The sequence below is a fragment of the Phyllostomus hastatus genome, unplaced genomic scaffold (assembly GCF_019186645.2).
Source record: "Phyllostomus hastatus isolate PE091 unplaced genomic scaffold, TTU_PhHast_1.1 phas_contig_1, whole genome shotgun sequence".
In the NCBI taxonomy this organism is placed as follows: Eukaryota; Metazoa; Chordata; class Mammalia; order Chiroptera; family Phyllostomidae; genus Phyllostomus; species Phyllostomus hastatus.
The window spans coordinates 35,609,031-35,636,413 of record NW_025333498.1 but is presented as its reverse complement, the minus strand read 5'-3'; the positions used below and the strand labels follow the sequence as shown (position 1 = coordinate 35,636,413).

Genomic DNA, 27,383 nt, shown 5'->3' with positions numbered 1-27,383 from the left:
GTCTTTATTTTCATCTCACATGAAATATGCTTATTTGTGTAAATTTTCTCCTTCACTAGATTGTGAAGTAGTTCAGAGCGGGAGCAATCCCCTCTTTCTCCCACTAAGGAACACAGTAACCCAAACATAATAGGTACTGACAGGTGTTTATTTTGAATTGAACTGAATCCTCATCCAGCTTCTGGGGTCTGCATATGTATGCACATATTCATAGTAGACATTTATAAATATCCATAGAAGTATATATTTGTTTGAAAAACATTTCAATCACATAAAAGAATGTGACATATATAAGCAAGAAAGAACAATGAAATAAGCACCCATGAACCTACACCCCAGTTGATAAACAGGAAGTTGCCAATACCTTTGAGGTCCTCTGTTGAACAAGATACTTTTGAACAGTTAACAAGCTTCTGAAATTTCAATCAGAATGCTTATATTCAACCATTGATTGGCTGGATCATTCATTCATTTGTCAAACGTGTCCGAGTCGATGTTGACGGGGTGGCTATTTCTACTGTTGGAGTGAAGTGAGTCAAAAGTGGCATAAGCTGCCCCTAGAGGGGTATAGATTGCCTTCGCCACTTGCCGTCCTAGCCCAGCTGGGCCCTCTGAAGCCAGCGTGGTTTTGGCGTGCGGATGCTTTAGGGAGAAACTACGCGTCCCGACAGTCCGCGGGGCGAGTGGGCGGAGCCCGGCCGGGGGCGGGGGCCGGGGGCCGAGCGTGAGGGGGCATTGTGTCGGGAGCTCGGAGCTGCTTGAGGTGCTCGCGCCGCGAGCGTTGTACTCGGAGGCAGTGGATTGGAAGTGTCAGTGGTGGCCACGGCCCGGGTGGGAGATTGAGTCGGAGGAACCACGCGCCCGCTGTCCGTGATCACTGGCAGGGAGCGGCGTGCCAGCGGAACAACATGCATATAGGCGCCCCGCGCCCTGACGACCCCTCCAGAGGAAAAGAGGCCAGGGCGGCACTGGGGCGGCGGGGAGCATGAAGGAGGCTGGGGGGCGGCTCGGCTTCAGGCGCTGCTAGGGAGCGGTGCGTGCCGCACAGTCGCCGGGGCGCAGCAGAGGGCGGGGAGCCCGGCAGGTCGCGCCAGCGGGCGGCAGCCTGTAGCCCAGAGCTGTTCTGATTTCTGACGCGGACGCGAGGGGCCCGGAGCAACCCCGACCCCAGCGTGCTGCCAACATGGGCAACGCGGGGAGTATGGATTCGCAGCAGACCGATTTCAGGGCGCACAACGTGCCTTTGAAGCTGCCGATGCCGGAACCAGGTGAACTGGAAGAACGGTTTGCCACCGTGCTGGTGAGTGCGCGGCGGCTACGGTCGGGCGCGGGGCTCCGGGCCGGGCGTCGCAGCGGAACCCCCCACTCCCTCCCCTTCTCCCCGCGCCGGGAGCGAGTTTTCTGTCCCAAGGAGGAGGCGCCCACCTTCCCCATTGTAGCCTCCCCCTCCTCACTCCTCTCTGTTCCCCTTTACAGCCTTGCTCAGCCCCTCTCGGGGTCCCTGGCTGGGGCCGAGGGCTGGAGCCGGCTGCCTGGCCATTCCCGAACCCATTGTCTGGCGGGAGAGGCACCTCGAAGCGTGTGTACCCTGGAGGTGCGTCGCGGGCGTGAAGGAAAGGTGGCGCGGCCCGAGAGGAGGGGATAGCGAGCCGCTGAGGCTTTTTGTTTAAAATAAAAACCCGCAAGCTCGGAGTCCCTGCGGACCATCCCGCGGGCGCCCAGCCCCGGGCCTGCGGGGTCCGGGGCCGAGGGGTGCGCGTCGCCCGCCGCCGGCAGCACGCCGGGCGGTGAGCGAAGGCGAACTTGGAGGCGGAGAGGAGCTTCTTTGAAACGGAGAGAGAAGGAAACCCGCAGCAGTGCGGCGTCTGGGTCCCTTAGCGAGAGGGGGGCATCTGAAACCGAAGCGAGAGAGCAGCTTCCCCTCGGCGCGTTCCTTTTGGTCTTACATTTTAAACCAGAAAAATGTGCTGTTTTGCGGGGACGTGTTGCGAGCTGCTGTAACTCAGGGGTGACCCCTCCCCTCCCATACCCAGACAAGTTCCCGGCTCCCTTCAGAAATCCGCTTCTCCTAGTTTACAGCTTCTCAAATCCAAGACTGAAGACTCCCTCTTTTCTCCCTGGACCAAGTTTCTGGGCTCCTCCCTGCCAGAGCCTGTCAGTGCTGTGAGCTCAAGAGGGTGTGGTGGCCTTCCCCTCGCCCCAGCTAGAATCTGTAATGCAGTTGGTTCCCAGACTTTGATTTTTAGTGTCCCAGCCTCTTTTGAGGGATGTTGGGAGAGAATCGGGCAAGATCAAACGCGTTACTATTCCGCACGCTTACTTGTACTTTTCCTTTTTCCTAGTTCGTTACCTCCAAACTCAACAAGGCTGGGAAGAAAGTGGAACTTGTGCTCAAGGCAGCCACATTTTGGGTTTGCATGAGGGTTTTTGGCATGTAACTTCACAACCTTGGGAAAGGACAAGTGTTCAGAGTCTGAACACTGACTGGGACATTTAAGCTGTCTTTCTTCAGGCCCGGTTTGATATGGGGAATAATGCTCTGAATGGCAGGTTAGCTTTGTGCTCTTTGAGAGAACAGAGGCCATAAGCTTGTTCACGCCACCGGAAAAGTGGTGTGGCAGTGGGGAGAAAAATGAGTCTGCTTGTCTTGCTTTGAATCTACCGTGATCTCTCACAGCTGCTCCCACCTTGTGCAAGATGGGACACTCTGAAATAAAACAGCAATAGGCTTAATTACTTCTCAAGGCAGTCTGGGCGCATATATGTCTTTCCAGAGACAAACCTTTTATTCAAAATCCCCTTCCTACCGGACACATGGTTCTTGCCCCCAGCTCTGGGTTTTCTGTCTTTCCATCCAGGCTGTGGTGCTGTGTGTGTGTAGAGGGGGGCAGTGACACTGGAAAACCAGATAACAGTAATTCAATTAAGTTCTGCTCAACTGGGATAGTATGTTTTGCATGAGCTCTTAGTTACCCTGCTGATTAATAACACATGGTATGAATGAATCTTTAGAAAAAGAATGTTTTGTCATTAACATGGTTGATTTTTGTTACAGTTACGTCCAGCAGTCACAAATTTAGTATGTAGACATTTATGATTCTACATCATAAGCTCCTTGGGGCAGTGGTTGGTGGTTGTGCTTACTTTTACTCTGCTTACACATAATTAGGGGATGTGGTTCCTTTTGTAATTATTTACAATATTGTAAGCCCATCAGAACAAACAAACAAACAAACAAACAAACAAACAAACAACACCAGGCTGGCCTTCTCTGAATAGAGACAAAGCTTTTGAGAAAGCTTGAGCTTGGAGGCTCTCTTGTTCGGGATGTACTCAACTCATGGAAATGGTGTTTAATGTAACTCTCCTTAGTCAGCTGCAGCTGCTCTTTGAAAACCCATTGAGTATAAGAGGAATTAAAAGGATTCTATAGATTGAAAGAAGTTCAGAGTTACAGTGATTTCTCTTCTGGTCAATTTTTTGAAGTTGTGTATGTGATGTTCTCAATTTTGCTTTTCTTCATGAATTGCTTAAGAAATCAGCCCAAACCATTTAATTCTAGAGATCAAGCTTGAAGGACAAATTTTAGATTGGCAAGTTTTTAAGTATGTATGTGGAGAAATTTTCTACCCTGAGACAGTTGGGATTATTTTGGCATTATTGATCCCAGTGTTTTTTTTGAATGCTCACCCGAGGATATGTTTATTGATTTTAGAGAGAGAGGGGGGTGATGAGAGGGAGAGATGGAGACTGAGAGAAATATCTGAGAGGTACATGGATTGGTTGTGTCCTGCACCTGTCCTGCACCTGCTCCTTTGGGTTTGGAGACTCCACGATGTGATTGTGTGCTCTGACCAAGTGTCACACCTGCAACCTTTGGGTGTTGGGGATGACACTCCAACCAGCTGAGCCACCTGGTCAGGACCTAGTTTTATTTTCCTATATGATCTTTATCAGGTATGTGTTTTAGGAGGAAAACCAGATAGTAATACTGTACAGAAATTGTACAAGCCCCTCATTGTAAGTATGGTTTATATCAATAGTTAATCGGCCATCTCAGGCATGAAAAAAAGTTCCTCCCACCAAGCTCTAGAATATTGAAAGCATTGGGGAAGAGTAAATACAAATAAAAATGACAGAGGTCCATCTATTTCTGCAAAACTTAGGAGAGAGCAAACTGACTCAATGGCTGTTCAATGGCTGTTCCCCCAACCCCCTTCAGTGTATGTGAGTTAAATTGTGTAGATCTAAAAAAAGTAGTGGGTATGAGTGGAAAGGTGAGTGGAGGGGTGAACTTTTAAAAACAATAGTTTTTTGAATAGGAAAAAATGAGATTTTAAAATAGATTTGTGTTAACTAAACTTTCTATAGTGACTAGTAAAAAATTGATCAAACTCTTAGAAGCTTAATCCTCCTAAGGAGATTCTCCTCCTACTCCTGTTACTGAACTTGTCTTCCACATTGTTATAATAATAGTTATAAAACTTATATTTAAGGGAAAAGATTGCTGACTCCTTACATACATTTAAAACTATTTGCATCCTTGTACTTAGCTTTTAGTTAGAGCTATAAGTGATATGCCTTTGTCTGTGCATGCGTGTGATGTTTCTATTGCATTCTTTGATGGAAGTATTTCATAAATTAGAAATTCAGTCATCTTCAATTTTTGTTCCTTTAGTATGTATATGTTTTATGTACTTTACAGGTAACATTGGGCTCTCATGTTTATAATATCTGTGTGGCTTTCCACTATAAAACACACTCTAATTGTTGGGAACACACATGCACACTCAGTTACTCCCATGTCCTTTATTTTTAAAAATGACACTCTGAAGGTGATTTTTGGATGGTCTTTGTCCAAGAATACCTCCTTCTATGTAAGACATCCCTAATATTCAGTAATTTTTGGCTTGCAGTCACTGTCCCCCAGTGCCTTTGTGAACGCCCTCTCCCAGCTGCTAGATTTCTGTGATATCAAGTATCAGGCTGCTCAGCCAGCAGATTGAAAAAGATTAGGAAGTGATGGTTTAGGGCAGTATTATCTTATGTTTGATACCCGGAACTACTTCGTTATGTAATTAATTTGAGTCAGTTTCCTTTTCTTTCTTCCTTCCTCCCTCCCTCCCCCTGCTTCCTCTCTTCCTTCTCCTCCTTCTTCCTCTGCTTGCTCTGAGGTTGAACGTGGTCATTTTGCTTTAGGAAGAAGTGGGATCATTTTCTGAGTACCTCCTATGAGTACACCCTATGCTTACATGTTCTCATTTAATCCTCACAGTAACTCCAGCTATCAGCAACATTAGAGTTGAGGAAATAAAAATTAAATTGCCTGAAGTCACAGACTGGCCATTCCAAGATTTTAACCCAGGTTTGGATCTTTGTACCCCTCTCTTATGTTATACTTCCTTGGGGCTAGAACTGGGAAGGAAAAAAAGAAGGGGAGCTGGAACTAGCAGTAAAGCTATTAAAAAAAAACCCACCTAAATCTGGTAAATGCACGTTTCAGACTGTATAAAATTGGCAGAAATTTCTTAGAAGTGACTAAAGTGATGTACACTTGATGTTTCTCTTCACATTTTGGCATCTTCGCTGTGCTGTTCTTGGGGTTAATACTGATTTGCTCTCAGACTGTGCTCTTCAGTTTTTTCCTAACCATTCAGACTAGAACTGCCATGGTGAGGAAGTGTAGGTTTTCCACATTGGAGGGAAGAGGCAGTGTGTCAGGGCAGTGCGTGCACTCCAAATGTAATCACTTGTGAAAGGGACAAGGAAGGTCAAGTTTTACCATTTACATTTATTTCCCTCTGCAAGGTGTTGTTCCCTCTCAACCTCTTCCAAGCAGCGCTCTTGCCATGAAGTCTGCTGAGCAGATGGGTGGGTAGCAGTGAAGTGAGGCCATCATCAGATGCAGGCTGATTTGTTTTCTCACATCCTTTCTCCCCTTGCGAGGGAGGGAGGGAGAGAGATGGGGGGTGGGGCTGGCGTGTTGTCACTTAGAGCCATTACAGTCTCATCCTAGGCAATAACCCCCTAGCTGTTTTGTTCTCAACTGTAGAAATGTGTGCTTAGGACTGTGCTTGTTATCATTATCTGGGTCTATTTTCCACCCCTGCCTCCCACTATATCCATATATGTAGGTGTCTAGGATAGAAGCTGATCAAAGGCTGTATACTCTGAATGTAAATATTTGGCTCTAGTGAGGCTGGCAGCAGCAAAAACTGATGAAATCTGGGGGAGCAAAGGTATGCATGCCCTGAAGTCCTGAAGTGATAAGAATTGCTTGTACCTGTGGCCTCTCATTTAGCACACAGCATTGGCCTGGGAGGCAGCAGACCTGGTTTCTAGAATTATATTAGCTGTACCATCTTGAGCAACTTAAACTCTTTCCTCTGGTCCTTGATTTTCCTCCTCTGTAAAAAGGAACAAAATTTGACACGACTGTTAGGATAGTCATGAGGTTTTTAAAAACCATAGCACTTGAAAGTGTAAAATTTCCAGAACATAAAGTATTGTGATCCATTGGCTGATATCATATGTTGAGTAACTTTTGTGTAGTCAAGTGTGTAGCTGTATTCTGTGTGGTCTAGAGGGTAGAGTCTTCAGGGTTAGTGACTGAAAATCTCATAGACCAAAGAAAAAGTATTTTAACATTTAGGTCGTCAAAAATGAATAGTTATTCTCTGAGTTGCTCAGCCAGAAGCTGTATGAAAAATACTGATGCTTGGAAGGTCTTTCTAAACGCAAGACATAGCTAGTACATCATTGGCTTGAATGGTGCCTCCTGGAGATGAATCTTCCACCTGCAAGATTCTAGACATAGCAACTGAGAGTGGGGAAGGGTCTTGTAGGTTCCTCCTGGGCTCAAAAAAGAAAATAAGTACATACTCATGCATGATCTGGAAATCCATCTCACTTTACAGAAACTGTTGCCTGAAGGGCTTGGACTCACTGAAAAGTGCTCTTCTGTCCATTCTTAGGTCTTGGGGAGTAAGGACAAGGTGAAGTGGGCTCTCTGATCCTCATATTTAAATAAGTAACAGATGTTAAAAGTGGCTAATAAAAGAAGCACTGATTCCAGATGATTGTCTCTCTTTTGCAAGATGGTGCTGGTATCTGGGATTTTCTTAAGAACAGTTTATAAAAGAACAAACTGTAATTGCTGAGGGAGGTGGGTGGGGTACCAGCTGTGTAGCTGCTTGGCAGATACCCCCTTGCAGAATGGCTCTTCCACTCTACAGTGGGGGATGTATCCCTCACATGGAGTATGTCCGCAGGCTTATGGGTCATGGTGTCTGTGGAGAGGCTCCATGAGCCTTCTTGGCTTTCACCTGCTTGAACGCTGGCTACAAAGATAACTCGCCTGTTGTCTTTCCTTGAAGATGGTGCCTGTTAATACTGCAGGGTGATCTTCTCCCCTCTCCAGTCACCCCATCCTCTTCTCTAGAATCCTCCCTTTAGCAGAACACCAAGGACTATGTTGTTTCTAACAGATATGACATAATTTGGAAGAAATGTGTAAGGAAGGGCTGGTCGCCTGGAGAGCTGCCTCCCAGGTGTGGGCCAAGATGGCTGGGAATCCATTCCTCAGGAAATACCAGGTTCCTACTTGAAGGTATAGTGGTATTTGATGTAGACAGATAGAAGTGTACTTTCTTTTCAGTCTTAAAAAACAAACATGAGCCCTGTCTGGTGTGGGTCAGTGGATTGAGCGTCAACCTGCAGACGGAAAGGTTGCTGCTTCGATTCCCAGTCAGGGCACATGCCTGGATTGTGGACTGGGTCTCCAGTCCAGGCCTGTGATAGGCAACCAATTGATGTTTGTCCTGCACATTGATGTTTCTCTCCCTCTCTTTCTCCCTCCTTTCCCTTCTCTCTAAAAATAAATAAATAAAATATTAGAAAAACCAAACCAAACCACACATGACTATTGGCATCAGAGCTCACAGGTAGGTAGGTACCTTATCACAAACTTCTTACCATGTGTAGGACATACCAAAGGTGTTCCTCCCTCATCACATCATCACTGTTCTTGTGTGGTGTGCAACTGACTTCATTGACTTATTTCACATGTAACCTTAGTCCACCCTCTTTGCTGAACAAGCTTTTATTTACAGTTGTAAGCCCCTGTATGTGCTGCCACAGAGTTGAAAGACCTGAGGTGTTTAGACCCTGCTATCTCCAGGGGTAATCTCTCTGACTGCCTTCTGCGTGGTAGACGGTGCCAATGGCCTGCTTTATAAAAACTTGTTGGCTTTGGGAAAGTGTCAAATTGTTCATGTTTTTGGCCCTGTGACTGGTGTCATTCCTTATCTATCTCAGGTCCTGCCTGAGTTGAGGATTTGCTCAGGAAACTGACTTTTTCCTTGTCTCCACCCTCCCCCAACCAAGGAAATTTGGCTGAACACTATTTAAGGTAGAAAAATGAAGGGACTGACAAGCTAAAGCCATGATTCGCAAGGTGACTGGACTGCATAGTGACATCACCTGGGAGCCTCAAAAAAATACTGATGCCCGGGCCCACGACCTGAGATTCTGATGAGTTTGTCTGCGGTGTGACCTGAGCCTCGGGGATTTTACCAGCTCCTTAGGAATCTGAATGTGCAGCCTTGGTTGAGGGCCACTGTGCTAGAGGTGTGGGTCTTCCTCTTTCCCTGCTTACCTCAAACACCAAACCAAAGCTCAAACCACAGTGAAAGCAGCAGATGAGTGAGGTAGAAAGGAATTAGGAGATACTGTAAAATTTGGAGAAATTAGGCAAAGTGGAGAAAGTTAAACAACAAAACTAAAGATGTTTGATTCAACCAAAACCACCAACGTGAGAAATACAGAGGAAATGGATCAAAGCCTGTTGAATGTTAGAGACTTACTTAAGAAATGACTGTCAAATGATCATAATGGAAATTTGCTGAGAGAGTTCTATTATAACTAAAGAGTGAACAGTGACTCTGAGGTGTACCCCTGGACTACAACACTCAGTAAATCTATTGTGTTTTTGCTCAGGCCTGTATTCTTCAGCCTAATTGTTTGTTGGTTCAATGCAGGCCTTTTGCTTTGATCTCTGGTTTTACCACTTACAAAGACTTGGTGAGCTTGGCTTCCTGGAGTGAAATTCAAATACACTTGTGAAATGTAAACAACATTCGTTTATTAAGAATTCTATAATCAAGGCAAATTGGCATGCTTATGTAAGCAATTAGCTCAGAGAACAGAACGATAAATAGGATGCTAGGTCAAGAATGAGCTGATTATTCTCAATTCAAGACTCTAGTTATTCCTTTAATATTATAATGTAAACAAATACACATTCCTCTTATTCATAATATTTAGCACTTGTGGTTTGGGGTTGGTGGACAACATACATGGTTTTCTGAACTGAGAGGGTAGAAGAAATTATTGTTTCATTTTCATCTAGAAGTATGTGTCTTTCAAAGAAATGTAGGTGATTTCTTTGACCAAACAAAACTTTCTAGTAATTGGGACTAGTGTGAGAGAAGGTATGGATTTAGATGGGAATTAAAGAAAAATAATGGAGTTTTACTTTGGTGGGGAAGGTAAAGATGATGACTTTTTTACATTGGCAGGAAGATGGAAAATAATCCCATCTGCCTTCTCTGAATAATGTTGTTATTCTTTATACAGAGGAAACACTAGGATAACTCATAGCAGAAGTTGGGTAGAACATGGTTTGATTTGTACCATGGCAACACAGTTTGCGCAGCGCGGTGAGTTCCGCCCAGCCAAATGTCTCACTAGTGAATGCTGGGGGACCTTAATGCAAAGGCTGTGAATCAGATAGTAGCTTTATAGGTTAGTTTCAATTTTGACCCCTTCAGCCTCCAATATGTTCAGACTTATGGTTTTTCCAAGGAAATATTGTCTGCTTAGTGATAATGGGGTATCTCGTCTAATCAGGATTCTTTATCCCCGAGGACTTCTGCCTGGTGAACCTAGGTGGCCAATTCAGTCCACATGACTTGGGACCAGGACACTAAGTTTGGAACTGGTGATCCTCCAGGCCTTACTACAGAATCATTGTTTCATTAGCAACTAATCAGGACATCCAGATGTGAACCTAGTGTGACCCTTTAGGACTGTGTGGCCTCCTGGGGCTGTGGACCCATTTCACTTGCCAGTGTCCTGCCTCTCTAGTGTCCTTTCACAGGAAAATTTTTGAGTCTTAGGGTTGGCTTTTCCGAAGACATTTGTTATAAGGCTTAGAAATCTCTGTATCATCTGTGAATTTACCAGATCTCAATCCTTAATTAATGGAGTGATGCTTTAACATTAGACATCTATATTTTTGTTATTTTACCAATAATTATCAGAAATTCCAAGGATTGGCTTCCTGTGATTTTTTTCTGTTGATAATGGAGAAATTTAAAGATTCTTTTTTGGTTGTCCTTTAGAATGATAAAGAATCGTTTTTTAATCATCCTTTAAATGAAACTTTGTATTGAAGAATAGTATACAAAAGGAAATGAACCCACATTATTAAGTGTACAGCTCAGTGGGTTTTCACAAACAACACACTCTTGTCACCAGTGCCTCCAAGAGGAGTGAGAATCTGCTTTCCTGTTTTTCTTCAAACCCAGTTTGACTTGGCCCTTTGCCTCCCCAGCCACAGTCGTTCACCTGAACTTACTTTCCTAGTGGCTAGATGTACGTGGAGAAGAGCAGACCGCAGGATTGTGCCTTGTGGTCTGATTCTAAATGGCTCTAACCATGAGGTTTCCACCACTTCCTTTGAGAGGTCTCTTCTGTCCAAGTAGGTCTGACCATTAGACATACTGACATTGTAGCATTTTCCTGTTGCTTTTAGTTGTATCACCACTAACCCTAATGGTATTTGTGTGTCTGTTGTGTCTCTTCTTCATAATATGGAGAAGAGGACATTTTGATTTGTGTTCCTAGAGTAAATCACGAATGCTGAGGAATTTCCACAATGAAGATAACCATTTGCCCTGGCCTGTTTGGCTGAGTTGGTTGGGCGTTGTTTTGCAAGCTGAAAGGTTGTAGGTTCGATTCCAGGTCAGGCCACATGCAAGCAGGTCTGGTTTCCAGATCAGAGTGTGTGCAGGAGGCAACTGATCTATGTTTCTCTCTCATATCAATGTTTTTCTCCCCCTTTTCCCCCTCTGCATTCCCTTCTATCTACAATCAGTAAAAGAAATTAAAAAAAAAAAGAAAATGAGCATTTGCAGTTTGGGCTTCAATACTTGGAATTATATACTTGCAGATACAAGTTTTATTTATTTACTCAAGCCTAAGTTTTGGTCTTTAGTTTTTGCTATCTTTCTTGATGCTCCTTTTGAAATATTAAAAGGTGTAAGATTGTGAATTTCATCTTCTGGTTCAGTTTTCCCATTAAGGCCCTCTTACATTGTTTTAGACATCGATCCAGTTTGAGAGGTGCTTTGTCCACATTTGTTGTTAATGGTTTACCTTCCATACTGTCCTCTGTGACTCCTGGTCTCTCCCAGCCTTCTCATCGAAGCCTGCTGCTGTTTGGCCAGACCCACCTCCTCTTCTTTTTCCTTCCTTGACCCAGACTTGGAGTTCGTTTTCTCTCTATCCACAGAACAGGCCTGTACTTTCCCTCTGTATGTCTTTTCTCAAGTGACTCTTTCTGCTTATGAAAAATAATAGCCAACCTTCAGGGCTTTTATGAAATCCTACCTCTTCCAAATGTCCTTGTAGTCAAATCTACATCAGCTTGGGGGAGATGGGATAAACAACTCTCCTCACTTTGATCTGTTTATAGTATGAATAGTATGCATTATTTCTCTTACTCATGAGACCCTTGACTAAATATCACCCTGTGTGAGGTGTTACTGTAAAATAAGGGGATGCTTTTATATGTTGCTTTGTAGTCACTTATTATACTCATAGCCATCTATTTATGTCCATGTTTTATTTGGTAGTTCACATTGTGGGCTCCTGGAAGACAAGGATTGTATCTTACAGTCCTGGCACTTCCCCTTATCTAGCACAGTGCTTGGACCAGGGGAGGGTCTTTGCAGAAAATGACTGACTTGGTTAGAGAATGGTGCCCACTGACAACATGGCCAGGAACTGAGTAGCTGTCCGAGAACTTACTTAACTGACCACACTGAGCTGACTGTGGACTGCACATAATTGGCCTTTGTGTTGAAATGAAATTTTGTCACAGATTCTTACTCATCTTGGTATTCCCCAAACCACTTGACTGTAGTAGGTGCCCAAGAATACTAAGTGTCCAGAGGTAATAAGTTGGCATCATGCTTCACCTGATTCTTTATAGGAAAAGGGTGAATTAGGAGAAGAGGAATAGGGCAGTTGGAATGACCAAGGGCAACCAGTAGTTTTTCACTGTCACTAAGCCAGATCAGTATGTCATGAGGTACTGGCATCAGTGAGTAGTAGCACAGAGCTTGCTTTCTTTCTTTTAAAAAAATTATTTATTTTTTACAGAGGGGGAAGGGAGGGAAAAAGGGGGGGAGAGAAACATTGATACGAAAGAGAGACATTGATTGATTGCTGTAGTGACCTTTCACTTTGCAGGATGACGCCCAACCAGCTGAGCCACACCAGTCAGGGCAAAACAGGACTTCCTTAATGTAAAATGTCCTTCAGGATACTTTTAAATTTGGACTGAGGCAGGTTTAAGTGAGCAACATTCCTTGTTTTGGTATTTTAGTGCTTTGCTCTTTGCAAAGCCTTTCAAATGATCATCTTTAAGAGTTCTTAATAAATGAGGTAAATAGGACATGAGGGTATGTGGCTTGAGGTTATATAGGAAGGCAGTGAAGTTGGTGAGTCAGTCCTAGGTCTTCTGCACTGAAACTGCTGTGGCATGTCACTGTAAAACATGGTAATGTATATGTGCTCCTTCATATTCTGTCCTTCTTTATATGCATTATCTCTGATGTTCCTGGCAACCCTTGGAGGGAGCTGTTACCTTCCTTTTCCTAATGAGGCAGGGGGCTCAGGGTGAAAATGCGGCTACTACCAAATGATGGAGGCAAGATTTGAATCCAGGTGCTCTGCTGAGAGAATCGGCTTCTTTCTACTCTATTACACTGTATATTTTCTGAGTAAGCTATAAGGTGTCATTAAATGTATGCTTCTTGTTCTTTGCATACTCTCCGGGCTAAATTCATTAATTCACACACTAGGTGTACTTTGGATGAGTCCAGCATTGATGCAGTTGTAGATACATTAAGCTCCAAAGGTTCAGAAGGAAGGTGCCCTTTCTGTATTTTGAGTGTTGAGAAAAAATTTCCTCAGAAAGTAGAGAAATGCCAGCTTGGCCCCAACCACTGCTATACTCCCCTCTTTATATATATATATAAATATATATATTTCTATGTATAAATAAATTGATAGTGCTGTTATAGTTGTCCCATTTTTTTCCTCCCCTTTATTCCCCTCTGCTTTGCACTCTCCCTCACCAGCCTTCCCCCCCTTAGTTCATGTCCATGAGTCATACATATAAGTTCTTTGACTTCTCCATTTCCCATACTATTCTTAACCTCCCTCTGTCGATTTTGTACCTACCATTTATGCTTCTTATTCCCTGTACTTTTCCCCCATTCTCCCTACTCCCTGCTGATAACCCTCCAAGTGATCTCCATTTCTGTGATTCTCTTACTATTTTAGTTGTTTTCTTAGTTTGTTTTTGTTTTTTTTAGGTTCTGTTGTTGATGTTGTGAGTTTATTTTATTGTTCATATTTTTGATCTTTTTCTTAGATAAGTCCATTTAACATTTCATATAATAAGGTCTTGGTGATGATGAACTCCTTTAACTTTACCTTGTCTGGGAAGCACTTTATCTGCCCTCCCATTCTAAATGATATCTTTGCTGGATAGAGTCATCTTGGATGTAGGGCCTTGCCTTTCATGACTTGGAATACTTTCCAGCCCCTTCTAGCCTATAAGATTTCTTTTGAAAAATCAGCTGCTTAGTTTTATGGGCACTGCTTTGTAGGTAACTCTCTCCTTTCCTCTTGTTGCTTTTGTGATTCTCTCCTTATCTTTAATCTTTGGGTAATGTGATTATGATGGGCCTTGGTGTATGCTTCATTGGGTCCAACTTCTTTGGGACTCTGGGATTCCTGGACTTCCTGGAAGTCTGTTTCCTTTGCCAGATTGGGGAAGTTCTTCATTATTTTTTCAAATACGTTTTCCATTTCTTGTTCTTCTTCCTCTCCTTCTGGCACTCCTATGATTCGGATATTGGAATGTTTAAAGTTGTCCTGTAGTATTCCCAAGCCTCCCCTCATTTTTTTTGGATCTTGTCTCTTCATTCTGTTCTACTTGAATGTTTATTTCTTCCTTCTGCTTCACATTGTTGATTTGAGTCCTGGTTTCCTTCCCTTCACTGTTAGTTCCCTGTATGTTTTTATTTCACCTTGTGTAGTCTTCACTTTTTCCTCTATTTTGTGACCATACCCAACCATTTCTGTGAGCATCCTGATTATCAGTGTTTTGAACTCTTCATCTGATAGGTTGGCTATCTCTTCTGGGCTTAGTTCTGTTTTTGGAGTTTTGATCTGTTTTTTCATTGGGGCCATATTTCTTTGTCTCAGCACAGCTGTACATAGTAAGGGGTGGAGCCTTAGGTGTTCACCAGGGTGGGGCAACCCATGTTGTTGGGTTGTGTTGCTGTATGTGGGGGTGGGGTCCGAGAGGAAACAGTGGCACTTACTCTGCTCTTGGCCTCCTTTCGGTCATTCCCTCAGCTAGCTTCCAGTCACTTCCCCCACTGCTCACAAGCAAATTGGGTTTTTCTGGTGCTGATTCCCAGGTGGGTGGGTTTGTGTACATTCTAGGACCCTGTGGGTCTCTCTAACAAACTCTCCTGTGAGGCTGGGAGTTTCTCCCACTGCCGCCTCAACCCTCACAGGTGTTTTCATTCAGAGGTTTTTGAGGCTTTATTTCCTTGCACTGGAAACCTGGGTTGTGTGGTCTGTCTTGCTCCTCAGTTGTTCCTCACAGTTTATATGCACACGAATGTGGGATCACCTGGTCCACCAGCCAATGCCTTGCCCTGCCAGCCACCACCTTGCCCCAAGTCCTTTCTGCTCTGGCTGCCTGTCTCCACTTCCTCTACAGGTCTGAATTAATGTTTCTTTTTTAACTCCTTGGTTGTCAGACTTCCTTGTGGTTTGATTTTCTAGCAATTCTGGGTATTTTTTTGTTTTTAAATTTGTTGTTGTCCTTCTTTTGGTTGTGTGAGGAGGCAAAGTGTATCTACCTATGTCTCCATCTTGGCCGGAAGTCTTATTGTTCCACTTATTTATGCATTCATTTGTTTGATTCTTGTGGGTGCCCTGACCAGGATCGAACCCACAACCTTGGTGTATGGGGATGACCCTCTAACCAACTGAGCTACCGGGCCAGGGCAAAAGACCATCCTTTGTATTCTACATTGTTCAGTTTTGTCACTGCTTTAAAGCATTTGTCACTGCTTTAAAAAGGCTTCTGCTTTAATCAGACCACCCAAAACTATTTATTGAGTACTTACTATGTTCCAGGAATTATTGTAGGCACTGAAGGACGCGGTGCTGCATGCGGCTGACCAACTATTTGTCCTCAGGGTGTTTACTGTCTAGTGCTGCATGAGGGCATTGGGGGAGCCATGCACAAATGGGGTACACAGATACATAAGTGCACCTGTTCCAATGCTGCAAAGAGTTATGAGAATAATCTAGAATAATGTGAGGTGGTGCCCTCTTGGTTAAGAGCTGAATGATGGGGAGTAGGCAGCCAGTGTGTAGAGATCAGGTAGGAGCCCTTAAGTAGAATGAGTATTCATTTGTTTCTCCTCTGCTGGCTCAGAATGAGGTTCCATTGAGCCTGGAGCAAATGGAGGGAATAGCACCTTCAATGTACCTGGGTGGAAGTGAGGAGTGTATTTCTTTTGTTATGACGGAGCCCCTTCTACTAAGTGGCTTTGTGCAGTCACAATTCTGGCACTTATGAAATTCAAATGATTTCTAAAAAATCCTTGCAGTCTTGTCACTGTTCTAGACCCAAGGGACATACAGTTTGAGAAGGGAGTATTTGATTTGTATGGACAGTGCCCTTGTAAGTAAAGGTACTCTGAACACCAATATTTGGAATGGCCCATTTTATGTGCTTGAAGCCATAGGTTTCTGGGTCTGGCAAGCTAGAGGGAAATTTCTTTTTTTACTTTACCTTGCTACTCGCATGTTGCTCACACTTTAAAAAAATTTATGTCAAGGTGAATGGAATTGGAGAATATTATGCTAAGTGAAATAAGTCAGGCTGTGAAAGACAAATACTATATGATCTCACCTGTCAGTGGAACCCAATGAACAAAACAAATGAGCAAAAGAGAACCAGAGACAAGGAAATATGGAACACACTGCCAGTGACCAGAGGGCATTGGGGAGGGCGATAAGGCAGAAAAGAAGGGCAAGGGCCTAGTTAAAGAATGTGTATAAATGACCCATCGACATGGGTGACAGGGTGGGGATTGACTCTTGTGGGGGTGTGGAGGGGAAGGGGAGAACAGCGGGAGAAAATTGGGACAACTGTAATGGAGCAACAAAATAAAGTAAAAAAAATTATATCAAGGGCATATAAGAGGCTTTCGTTTTTTTTTTTTCTGAAGTTAAAAATAAAAGTAGTGTATAGTTAAGATTATCCCTAAAATTCCTTAAGTTGCCCATAAAAGTACAGTAAGCACAGTTCAGTGAGCACTTCCACAACCCCAGGTAATTCTTATGCAGGTTAAAGTTTGAAACCTCTGAGCCTGACAAGAAGAGGCCACAACAGAACAGTCCGCGTGCTGCTCTCTGGGCAGTAAGGCTGTTCTGCCTGTCCCTGTCCGCTCTTTGGCAGTGACTGGAAAATGGGTGGAGAATTCCAACATCTCGCTTGCCTATAGGTTTACTCCATTCAGTATACCTTAAGCCTTTAAATACATGAGTGGACTTGTTTCCTGTGAAGATTTTAAGGCAGCCTTCAAGTTAAATGTGGGTTTGGTGCATGTGCAGCAATAATAACAACATAGTCACTGATTGTGCATTTCTTTAATCACTTTAGCAAACATGAAAGGTAGCTCTGGATACCTGAAGGGTACGAATCATCTGTTTCATATATGAGAAACTCAGGAATACAGCTGTTAAGGGACTTCCCCGGGGACACACATTTCTAGTAGGAGTTGGGGCTGAAAATCAACATTGTTGATTGTAAAGCTGTGCTCCTAACATACTGTTTGGAGTGTCATTTACAAAATATAAGCATGATAAATATAATATAATGGTTCATAGTAAGTGGAAAGTCCTGTAAGTGTAAGCTCAATATCTTTTCAGCCTGTATTAATTTGGTTGATATATACCCAGAACCAGTAACAACTATATAGTCATCAGAAAAAAAATTAAAGATAAAATAAGAACTGGATGAATAAGCCATTGTCCACTGTTGAAATAGTAAAGGCCAAATAAGCTTGTGATCAAATTGGCTTTTTTCTAGTAACATTTGTCCTCTGAAAGCTTTCTGAAGGCTCTCTTTCAGACAACTGCCTCCGAACCTTTGTTTTTTTAAATGTCCCTAGTAAAATGTCTGTGTTGTTACAGCTTGAAAGGTGTGTAGTAAGCCTTTTGATCAGCCTTTAGTGATGGCCCATAGACTTGGACTTGCTTGTGAGGGGAATAATTTATTATCTTGTATTAGTATGCTTTATGGTGGGGGCTGCTTATATTTAGCAAACAAATCCCATGTAATTCCTTCCTTCCTTCCTTCCTTCCTTCCTTCCTTCCTTCCTTCCTTCCTTCCATCCATCCAACAAATGCTCTGTTGGGGTGTTTGTTCACAGCCAGGAACTGTTAACGTGCTGGGGCACAAAGGTGGATAAAGCATCTCTCTGCCTTTGAGGAGTTAACTGCTTAGTGGAAGACATAGGCATGAAAATGAAAATGGGATTTTATTTTTTCGTTTATTATTATTATTTAATCCTCAACTGAGGATATGTCTTATTGATTTTAGTGGCAGGGGGTAGTGAGGGGACGGAGAAACATAGGTGTGAGAGAGAGACATCAATCGGTTGCCTCCCATATGTGCCCTGACTGGGTATCAAACCCGCAACCTACATATGTGCCCTGACCGGGAATTGAACGCACAACCTTCTGGTATACAGATGATGCTTTGACAAACCAAGCCGCCTGGCCAGGGCTGAAAACGAAATTTTAAAATGCGTTTATCGTGTGTATGTGCTATGTACAGACTGTACTATGGAAGGGCATATTAAGGTTAACATTTTGTAACACGGTAGGTTAACCTGATGAATCTAGACAAGTCACTACATTAGGCTAAAAGTTGTAATGCATAAAGTACAGATGAAGTGACTTCTTTGCCTGAATGCTTAAAGATTCGTGTGTGTGTGTGTGTGTGTGTGTGAAGTGTGCCTGTGCATACCACTTGAATGAATCTGGTAAAAAGCACTGATTTTCAGGGACATCCTTCATGTGTGGAGCATTCCACTGCAAAGTGTGACAGACTGAGGCCTCCTCCTGGGTTGTGTGTTCCACAAACTAAGTACATGTCTGCCGTACTCACTTTCCTAGAGAGTTGGCAGCCTTCCCTACAGAGCTTATCATAAGAAGTGGTGGTATTGGACCATTAGGACCCAGAATGAGCATTTAACTGAACTATTAAAAGTTTAGTTTAAAAAATGCTTGGTTATGAGCACAGGCTTTGAAATTAGACCTGAGTTTGAATCAGGATTTTGTTGCTTACTGGTAGTGTGATCCGTCTGTGGCCGGGGAGCCTTGCAGGTCATATGAATTCAAGAGCGACCTGTTTGGGTTGTTGGGAATGTTAAATGCTCTTGTTTAGTATAGTCAGTCAGTGACACTTGGGTAAGCACTTCACAAAAGGTGGAGGTTCTGATTATTTTGCACTCTTTTTATCGACCTTTATTAAAGCACTGAGTTGAGGGGCTGGGGTGTAGATTCTAATGGGGCTTCAGTTAGATGATTATCAGCCTGACTGTGAAGAGCACCCAGAACTGAACTGACAGGGGCTTATGCTTGTGACTCTCACTTTAAGATGGCACTTACGGACCTTCTTTCATGTACGAATGTTTCCAGAGGTCTGGTCCATTGTATGTAGCCTGTACCTGGATATTTTATCTTGACCCTGTATATTTTATGCCATCTAGAAAAAAAGAGCCTGGTGTTTCAGGGCATGAGACTATTCTATTTCAGAGCCTAATGGAAGTGTTAGCATTTTCATAATTGGAACAGATAACAACCACGCAGTGTGACCCTTAGGCAGCTAGCTCACGTGAGAAAAGATTCCAGTCATGACCATCTAGGCTTTGAAGAAACTGCTGTTGAAGTTTTGTTTGGCTCCAGCTCCATTCCAGGATGGATGGAGTCATTTGGACTTTATTCCGAATTTCAATAGTGGCAAAAAAAAAGGATTTGTATAACTTATGTGCAGATGGCCTTCTATTTGATTTGACTAAGAGCATTGTTAAATAAAAACTTCTTGCTGGTCTCAAATCAAGAATACAATGCCATCTGATTTGATGCAGCAAACAAACTAGTAAGTCATTATAGGTTGCATGCCCCCAGTAACTCCTTGCTCTATTTTTTTTATCCTAGAAGGTTCTTTATTAACTTACTTGGGTTGCATCCTACATAGTCAATCTTGCGGAATCAGATAGAGCTACGCTTATGAAACAGGCGAGCCCCAGGTCAAATCAGTAAACAACCACCATCCAGATATGAGAGCCTCAGATTTTCTGAAGATGCTTTTTACACACGCTTCTTTCTTACTTTCCAGGAGGAAAATTGCTCATTTTCTCTCAGCTGGTAAATGTCACTGTTGCCCTAATTTTATGGTGGCATTCTACTTTTAAAGTTAGTGAGATAAAAGAGTATTTGATGAAACTTTCAGTATGTAATACATTTGGTATGAAATAAAATTCTGTAGTCTCTGAGGGTTCTAAAATCTCATGGGCTGAAGCTGTGTGCATGTTTTTCTTTGTGCCCTATTTCCACGTCAAACAGCCTTAATTTTTGGATTTTAGTAATGAAGGTATGAACCCAATCTGTCAGGCTTCTAGTGGCATTTATTGTAGTCTTTAGCTTAGAATTGCTTGAAAGGAAGTAATAAGCCAACTCTAAGAAGGTCCAGATGAAAAGGATTATAACTTGGTACAAAAATATTAGCATGCTTGGCCCCGCCGTATGACTCATTCCTTTTGGAGTATCCATTTTGACAGCTTTTCTGAATCACACATCAATCACGATGTTGGTATTTTTGGCGAGGTGCTAGACTTTATCCTAATGCTCATGATGGTAACTGCCAAAAGTGAACAAAGAGGAGAATTAGAAATGAAACACAGCATCACTAACGTTTATTTTTTTCTTGAGCAGAAACAGAATAGTGAGTTCAAATATCTTTTCATTGTCCCAAGAAAACCACTGCTTTGTCCCAATGAAAATAAGGTCCTGATGGGTCATCCCAGTCTTGGGCTCTAGGAACTATTCATTTTATGTTTCCATTTAAGAGTTTTCCTTCCCAAACACTCTCCTCTACTGTAGGAATAATTCTGTTACAGCTTAAGTTTCCTCCCCCGACAGTGTCCTGATTGCTAAGCTTGCTTTGGGATAGCTAAACCCTGGGCTGCATGTAGTCCTTCTGGGAAGAAACTCCCATGAACTTCAAAGGAGCAGCAGAGACACAGGGTGTATCTAGAAATAAAAATTTGACCCTTTGTCTCTCTCCTTCTCATCTCTCTCTCTCCTGTGCGAACAGACCCTTGTAATTGTTGTAGCCTATCATGCTGTTAAATGCTTTGCATCACTGCTCCAAATATGTGCTGTCATGTCATGCAGAAATCTCCTTTCATACAATCGACTGCCGTAAAGTGCATGTGCTTTCCAGCATGTACACTTCCATATGAGAAACAGTGCTGATGGGTATGTTCTCAATGAAGTTGTCCCAGTATTACAGAATAGTTGGTTAAAATCCCCACCTACCTACCTAAAGAAATGAAGTGTTACAGATACTGTCCAAGCTTCTCTGTCCTCATTTCCTTCCTTCTCCCTTCAGAAGAAAACTACCTTGCATGTCATTCCCATGCACAAAAATAATTTACAGTTGCTTGATTTTATAGACTTGGTCTCCTAACCCACTTGTACTTCTGATTGTGCATTTGGTTTGAGAAATACTCATGTTGATGTATGTATCTTTAGGTCATTTAACTTTTAAACCCTGTTCATGATTGAACACACCATAGTTTGCAGTTGGTCCTCATCATTCAGGGAGTCTGGATTTGCAAGGTTGTCTAGTGGGTAAAATTTGTTATTCAAAACTGAATACTTGCAATGTCTTTGTGGTCCTTCCTAGATCAGAGAGGTGAAAAATTTGAGTCCCCTGGTGGGCACTTTCACAGCTGGGGGTGGACACTTTGTTTCCCTTTTTCAGCTTGTCCACTGTAAACAAGTGTCCTTTCCACATTCTATTTAGTGCCTTTTTCATATTTGTGTGCTTTTTTGGGTGAATTTGCTCTGTATATTGGCTTCCAGTGGTAGTGCTGAAGTGCTGTCTAGCATTCCAGGGCCAGAAAGCTGAAATGTGCCTTATGGAGAAAAGACATGTGTAAGGTAGCATTGTTTGGGTATGAGTTAGAGAGTTCTTGGTTGTGAGTTCAATGTTAATGAATCAACAATATATATTAAATAAGTTATCTTTATACAGAAACACATATAACAGTTTTATGTGTTAATGTGACCAGAGGCTTGTGGAAACCTAACCCTGTATTTCCCCTAGGAACAATTGTTCAGTATTCACTAATTCAGTGTTTGCTATGACTTTCTAGAACATGAGCACTGTGAGTAATGAGAATCAACCATCTCTTAACCTATTGATGGGCATTTAAGGTTAGTTACAATTTGTTATTGCAATATGTTACAATTATAACCCTTGTAGAAGTAGATTTCATTTCTTCTATAAGAGTTGTATTAAGCTTTACTACTTTTGAGGGCTTTCTAAGGGCCAAGTACTGTGTGAATGCTCTATTTGTATTTTCTCAGAACAATCCTGTGGAACTTTAGCAATTTCCTTAGTAAGCGGTTGAGCTGTATTTGAACTGGGCACTCTGATTTCATAGTACACATTCACCTACTCTGCTCTGCACTCTTTCGGTGAAGAGGGAGTGTCCTAGAGTAGATGTTGGTAGGAAGGTGACATCCCTGCAATACCAAGCTGCAGACTGGAAACCCAAAGGACTGCTTAGTGAAATGGAATGCATTGTTTGTGTTACTGTCTCATCAACTAAAGCATATTAAAGGCGGTTCTGTGAGCCACCAATAGTGTCATTGTTCTTCAGAGATAACCTACTTGTTCCTAGCCAGGTGAAAGAAATTTATGAGCTGTTCACAATAAAGGTAATGAGAATTATTGCTGCTTCATTTCTTAGTCAGCAACATTTTCCTTATTCACAAATGCTCTGTGCTTTATCTTTTGAAAGTAAATATTCATAGGCTTACTCTGCAATAATTAAGATTATTCTTTGAGTCCTGACTGGTGTGGCTCAGTGGGTTGGGCGTCATCCTGCAATCCAAAAGGTTATTGGTTTGATTTGCTGTCAGGGCGCATGCCTGGGTTGTGGGCCAGGTCCTGGGTTGAGGTGTGTGAGAGACAACCCATTGATGTTTCTCACATCGATGTTTCTCTTCCTCTCTTCCCCACTCTCTAAAAATAAATAAATAAAATCTTAAAAAAAAGATTATTCTTTGAATCAGCGTCTTTCAAACTCTTGGCTGCAACTTATGCTAAAATATGTTTTACAGTCAGGGTCCAATATATACAAGTCCTATCAATCCAAAGAAAAAAACAAAGCAAGTTTTTATAAAACAATATTTATCTTTACTAAGTGACTTGTACTCCATTTTTTGATACCATTTTATTCTTTGAAAATATAGTTGTCTTATTTTAGATGGAAAAGATGCACTACATCATTAAATTCCAGAAGTTGTTTATAATCTCTATTGAAGCAGCCTTGTCAGATAGTCTTTAAACTCCTTAGCTCATAAAATCCACGCTGAAGAAATTGTTTACTCTTTAGATTTGATTGTAAGACTATTCTTTAGGTCTTTGATGGGTTGCCAATGTCTGTTCCTGTGGTTATGCTAAGATCTGAGACATTTGCTTTACAAAATTTTTACTGCATAATGATCAATGGAGAAGAATTAAGAGTCAAGAGGATACTGAGCAGAGGGCTTTATTGTAGCAGGTATAATAATGTTAATGTACATGTATTTGGATATATGAACTCATTTTTTTCCTAAAAAATATTTTTATCTGGAAAACACTTCTTTTACAAGGTAAAGAAAACTTGTTTTTATTCTTTGAGTCCTTGAGATTTGCATATGTGGTGGGAATCTGGATAATAACACAATTTTGCACATTTTTGTTTGAAATTTGGTTTGATATCTTTACCTTAATTTTTACTCAGTGAAATGCTTACATTAAGATAAAAATGGGAGTCCTGGCTGGTGTGGTTCAGTTGGTTGGAGCGTCGTCCTATAAACCAGATGGTGGCCGGTTCAATCCTTGGTCCATGGCATGTATGAGCGGGCAACTAATCAATTTTCTTTCTCTCTCTCTTTTTTTCTCTTCCTTCCTCTCTCTATGAAAGCAATGTCCTCAGGTGAGGATAAAAAAAATAATAAAAATGAGAAACCCAAACCACAGGATAGCAATTTGGGTTGTCTGTTCTACATTGTTTGTGGGTAATTTCTGGGCTTTTTGCTTTGTTTCGAGTATACTTTAACTTTCTCATAACTTTATAGGTAATGGTCTTTGTTTATTTATGTCTTGTTTCAATCCACATCTGCTTCTTTAGACTTCAATAATAAAATTTTATCACAGTGGAAGGTGGTTTGATATTTTGCTTCTGTGTGCCTAAATTTTACTGTATTTGTGAGGTCTGTAGACTTCACAAAGTAGCACCATTCTCAAAAAATTCCTTTTCCTGGGTTTGTGTTTCTGATTTACAGTTTAACCGTGAGGGCTGGAATGACTTAAACCAGAGGCTTTAATCCCATCTGTGCCAGCCGCATCCCTGTATTTTAACTTCACCATCTGTAAATGGGAATAAAGAAATAAAGATGTTCTTACATTTCAGAGCATTGATGTGGGATAATTTCTGTAAAGAGCTTTGTTGGGGGGAATTTCTTTTATACATAATAATACGGAAAAGGAATTACACTCAGTTTCAAAGCCTTGTGACTGTAATGTTGTCATGTATAACAATTTACAGTCATTGTGAATGCTAAACATACTTTAAAGTAATTTTTTCTACTAATTCAGATATGTTCTTATTTTGGAAGATTAATTATAAAATGCAGTGTAGAAACAAAATATAAACACTTCTAATTCCATTGTCCAGAGAGAAGCCCTGTTAACTTTTGGTATGGCTAATCTCTTGCTCTTTTAGTGTGGTTTTGTTTTCTTGTGTGCACCGTGTTGGGGACATCTTTTCTTTAATTAGAATTTCCGAGTGCTTGTAAACTGTTAAGTTGATGGGCATTTCACAATTTATTTAACTAGTTCCTGTTGTTTGAGTCTCAGGGTGGTCTGTCTCTGTCTCTTTTAGTCTTAAGTTTTACCAAGATGAATATCCTTGTACCCCCAAGTCTTAGCACACATTCTGAGTCTTTCCTTGGGGTGATGTTGAATACAGTTTAAAGAGGCCGTTCAGAGTGGTGAAAATTAAATGGGTGTTAGAAGAATTAGATTTGACTTTTAACTTTGTCATTAATTATTGCTGTAACCTTTATATCACTTTCTTTCCTGGGCTTCATTTTCCTTCTCAGAAATAGAGGTAGAATGAGCTAACTCCTGAAGGGGAGTTAATCCTGACTGCATTCCTTTGGGATATTTTATAGACAAGGAAATTGGACTGAAAGGGAGTTTACTGTCTCCTTCAATGAATTCTGTTGGGTGGTTGACTCTCTCAGTGATGCTGGGGCTACTGAGCACCCTGGCATGCCTTAGAATCACAGTAGAACCATCCATCGTCAGTGATGATGGTCAGTGGTGTCTGACCCGAGCCTATTCTGACTTTTGGAAATCCCTTTATTGACAAAATCTTACTTAGTAAGTTATTGACGTTAGCATTGTCTCCTTTAAAAGTGAGAGTGTCATGGACTGATCAATGGTCAAACAGCAGCATATTCACACAATGGAATACTGTTTGATTATAAAAAGCAATAAAGCACTGATATATTCTACAACATGGATGAATTTATAAAACATTATCTCAGTGCAAGAAGCCAATCCATATATTAAATGATTCCATTTGCATGAAATGCTTGTAACAGGCAAATCTAGAGTGACAGAAAGTAGATTAGTGGCTGCTTAGGGCTGGGAGAAGGGGTGACTCTGGGTGGCTTTGTGGGGGGGTGATAGCTAAAGGGTATACAGAGTTTCTGGTTGAGGTGGTAAGCATGTTCTAAAATTGATTGGCTGCACAACTCTTGAATGCTCTAAAAGCTCTGTGTACTTTAAATAAGTGAATTGTATGGTATGTAGATATTTCAGTAAAATTTGTAACAAAAAAAGTCATATTCTAAAAAGCTTTTGTTTCAAGTTTCTAGCTGTTGGAATTAGAGGCAGCTGGAAATTGATCGTATTAGAGTCCTTATGTGCTGCTGCCTTGTTTCCCCAGAGCCTCCGTTTGAATCTCAATACACAGCTCTTCCTTCCTATTTGGAGTTTCTTTTGAGGGCTCTTATTAGAATACTTCCTAATGTCAACACTTTATGATCTGTCCCCATAGTTTCTCAGCGTTCCTGAAGTGCTTTGTAAGGTACTCATTCTGGATGCTTCTGAAAAGTCAATATTTTGATAGCCTCGCTGGTGGGCTGAGTTTATATTTGGTATCTGATAGACAATACTGTCCATTAATTAATTTTTATTACCATAGCAGACCCCACATAGCCTGGAGTTAATATTGATGTTTGTTGTTCTTGATGTTGTTGACATTGGAATTCATAGCATTGTGTTTTCTTAGTTATTTGCCTGAGTATATTAATGAATCGCTCAGATACTCTCTATTGGGGCACTTCTTCCCTGTAGGTGTATTAATTATGGAAAAGGGGCCCTGGTTGATGTGACTCAGTTGGTTACAGTGTCATCCTGTAACTGAAAGGTTGTGGATTAGATTCCCTGTCAGGACATGGACGAGGTTGCAGGTCAGATCCCCGGTCTGGGCCCCTATGAGACGCAACCAATTGATGTTTCTCATATTGATGTTTCTCTTTCTTTTTTTCTTCTTTTCTCTCTCACTAGAAAATGAAAGAAAATGTCCTTGGGTGAGGATCAAAAAAAATTATGGAAAGGAGAATTTAGCTAGGGAAAGCAGAAGTAGGGGTAAGAAATTGGTCCTTCGGAAGTTCAGACCACTTTTGGTCATTTTTGGTCATTTTCATTGAAATTTTTACATCCTTTAGGAATTTCTGCCAGAATCATAAACATTAAGTTAAAAACTTCAGTCAAAAATTTTGTTTCTCCCATGAAGGCCTACAGGATACTTGTGAAGTCATCACTCTTATGTAAGTTTGTCCTGAGCCTCCCTCCTTCTGCCACTGCAAGTTGTCCTCTCAGCGAGAGGGCTGGGCTTTGAAACCTGAACACTAGTAAACCGTAAAACATATCTTAGACAATCTTAGTGCAGCAAGAGCAAATTTGGCAGAATTTCTGAAGCAATTCCATGACTAGTATTTCCAATAAATTAATCTATTTAGATATGCTTTGGGTACTTTTCCTGGCAAAATGGTATATTATGCAACTAGAGGAGACTAACTCAGATCTTGGAATTAGCCTGTGACTTTGATCTTATGTAAATGAGTTTCTTCAACGATGTTTCTGTTTAGTATCTGAAATAAACCCAGCTTTATTCAAGAAAGTTTTTGTCTGGACAGTTTTCTGTGTCACTGAGAGTTCAGAATTGTCTGTCATGATGAGTAGAACTTGTTAATGGGTTCTTGAGACTGTGAGGTCTTTCCTCCCATCTAGAACATCTCTCTGCACACCCTAAGTCATATAGTTTATTTTAATTGAACTGTGAGCTTTCAGAGAATTGAGATATAAAATGAAGTACTTTTGAAGATTTTTCAATCCACATATGGTACTGCACACATACTATGTGCCTAGCACATAGCATGTGGTTTACTTATTCATTCACTGAGGATTTATTGGGTGGCCTTGGTTTGCTGGGCACTAGATTAGAGTATACAGAGATGAAAAGACAATGTACTTATATATAGTAAATGCTGTAATAGGAGTATGTATTAAATGACAGTACAAGGTGCTATATGTTCTTTGTAGGCAGAGATTGGCAGGCATTAGAAACAAA

The 27,383-nt window shown here is 41.7% G+C and overlaps 1 protein-coding gene across 4 annotated transcripts in view; it reads left to right on the top strand.

Moving 5' to 3' along the window:
* Positions 1 to 735: 735 nt before the first annotated feature.
* Positions 736 to 27,383, top strand: part of FMNL2 (formin like 2) — a 301,251-nt gene continuing 274,603 nt past the window's right edge. For all 4 annotated transcript variants that reach the window (XM_045851929.1, XM_045852128.1, XM_045852002.1 and 1 more), the window contains exon 1: positions 736 to 1,300. In XM_045851929.1, the coding sequence (XP_045707885.1) occupies positions 1,184 to 1,300 (117 nt within the window). In that variant the 5' untranslated portion in view covers positions 736 to 1,183. The remainder of the gene's footprint in view (positions 1,301 to 27,383) is intronic.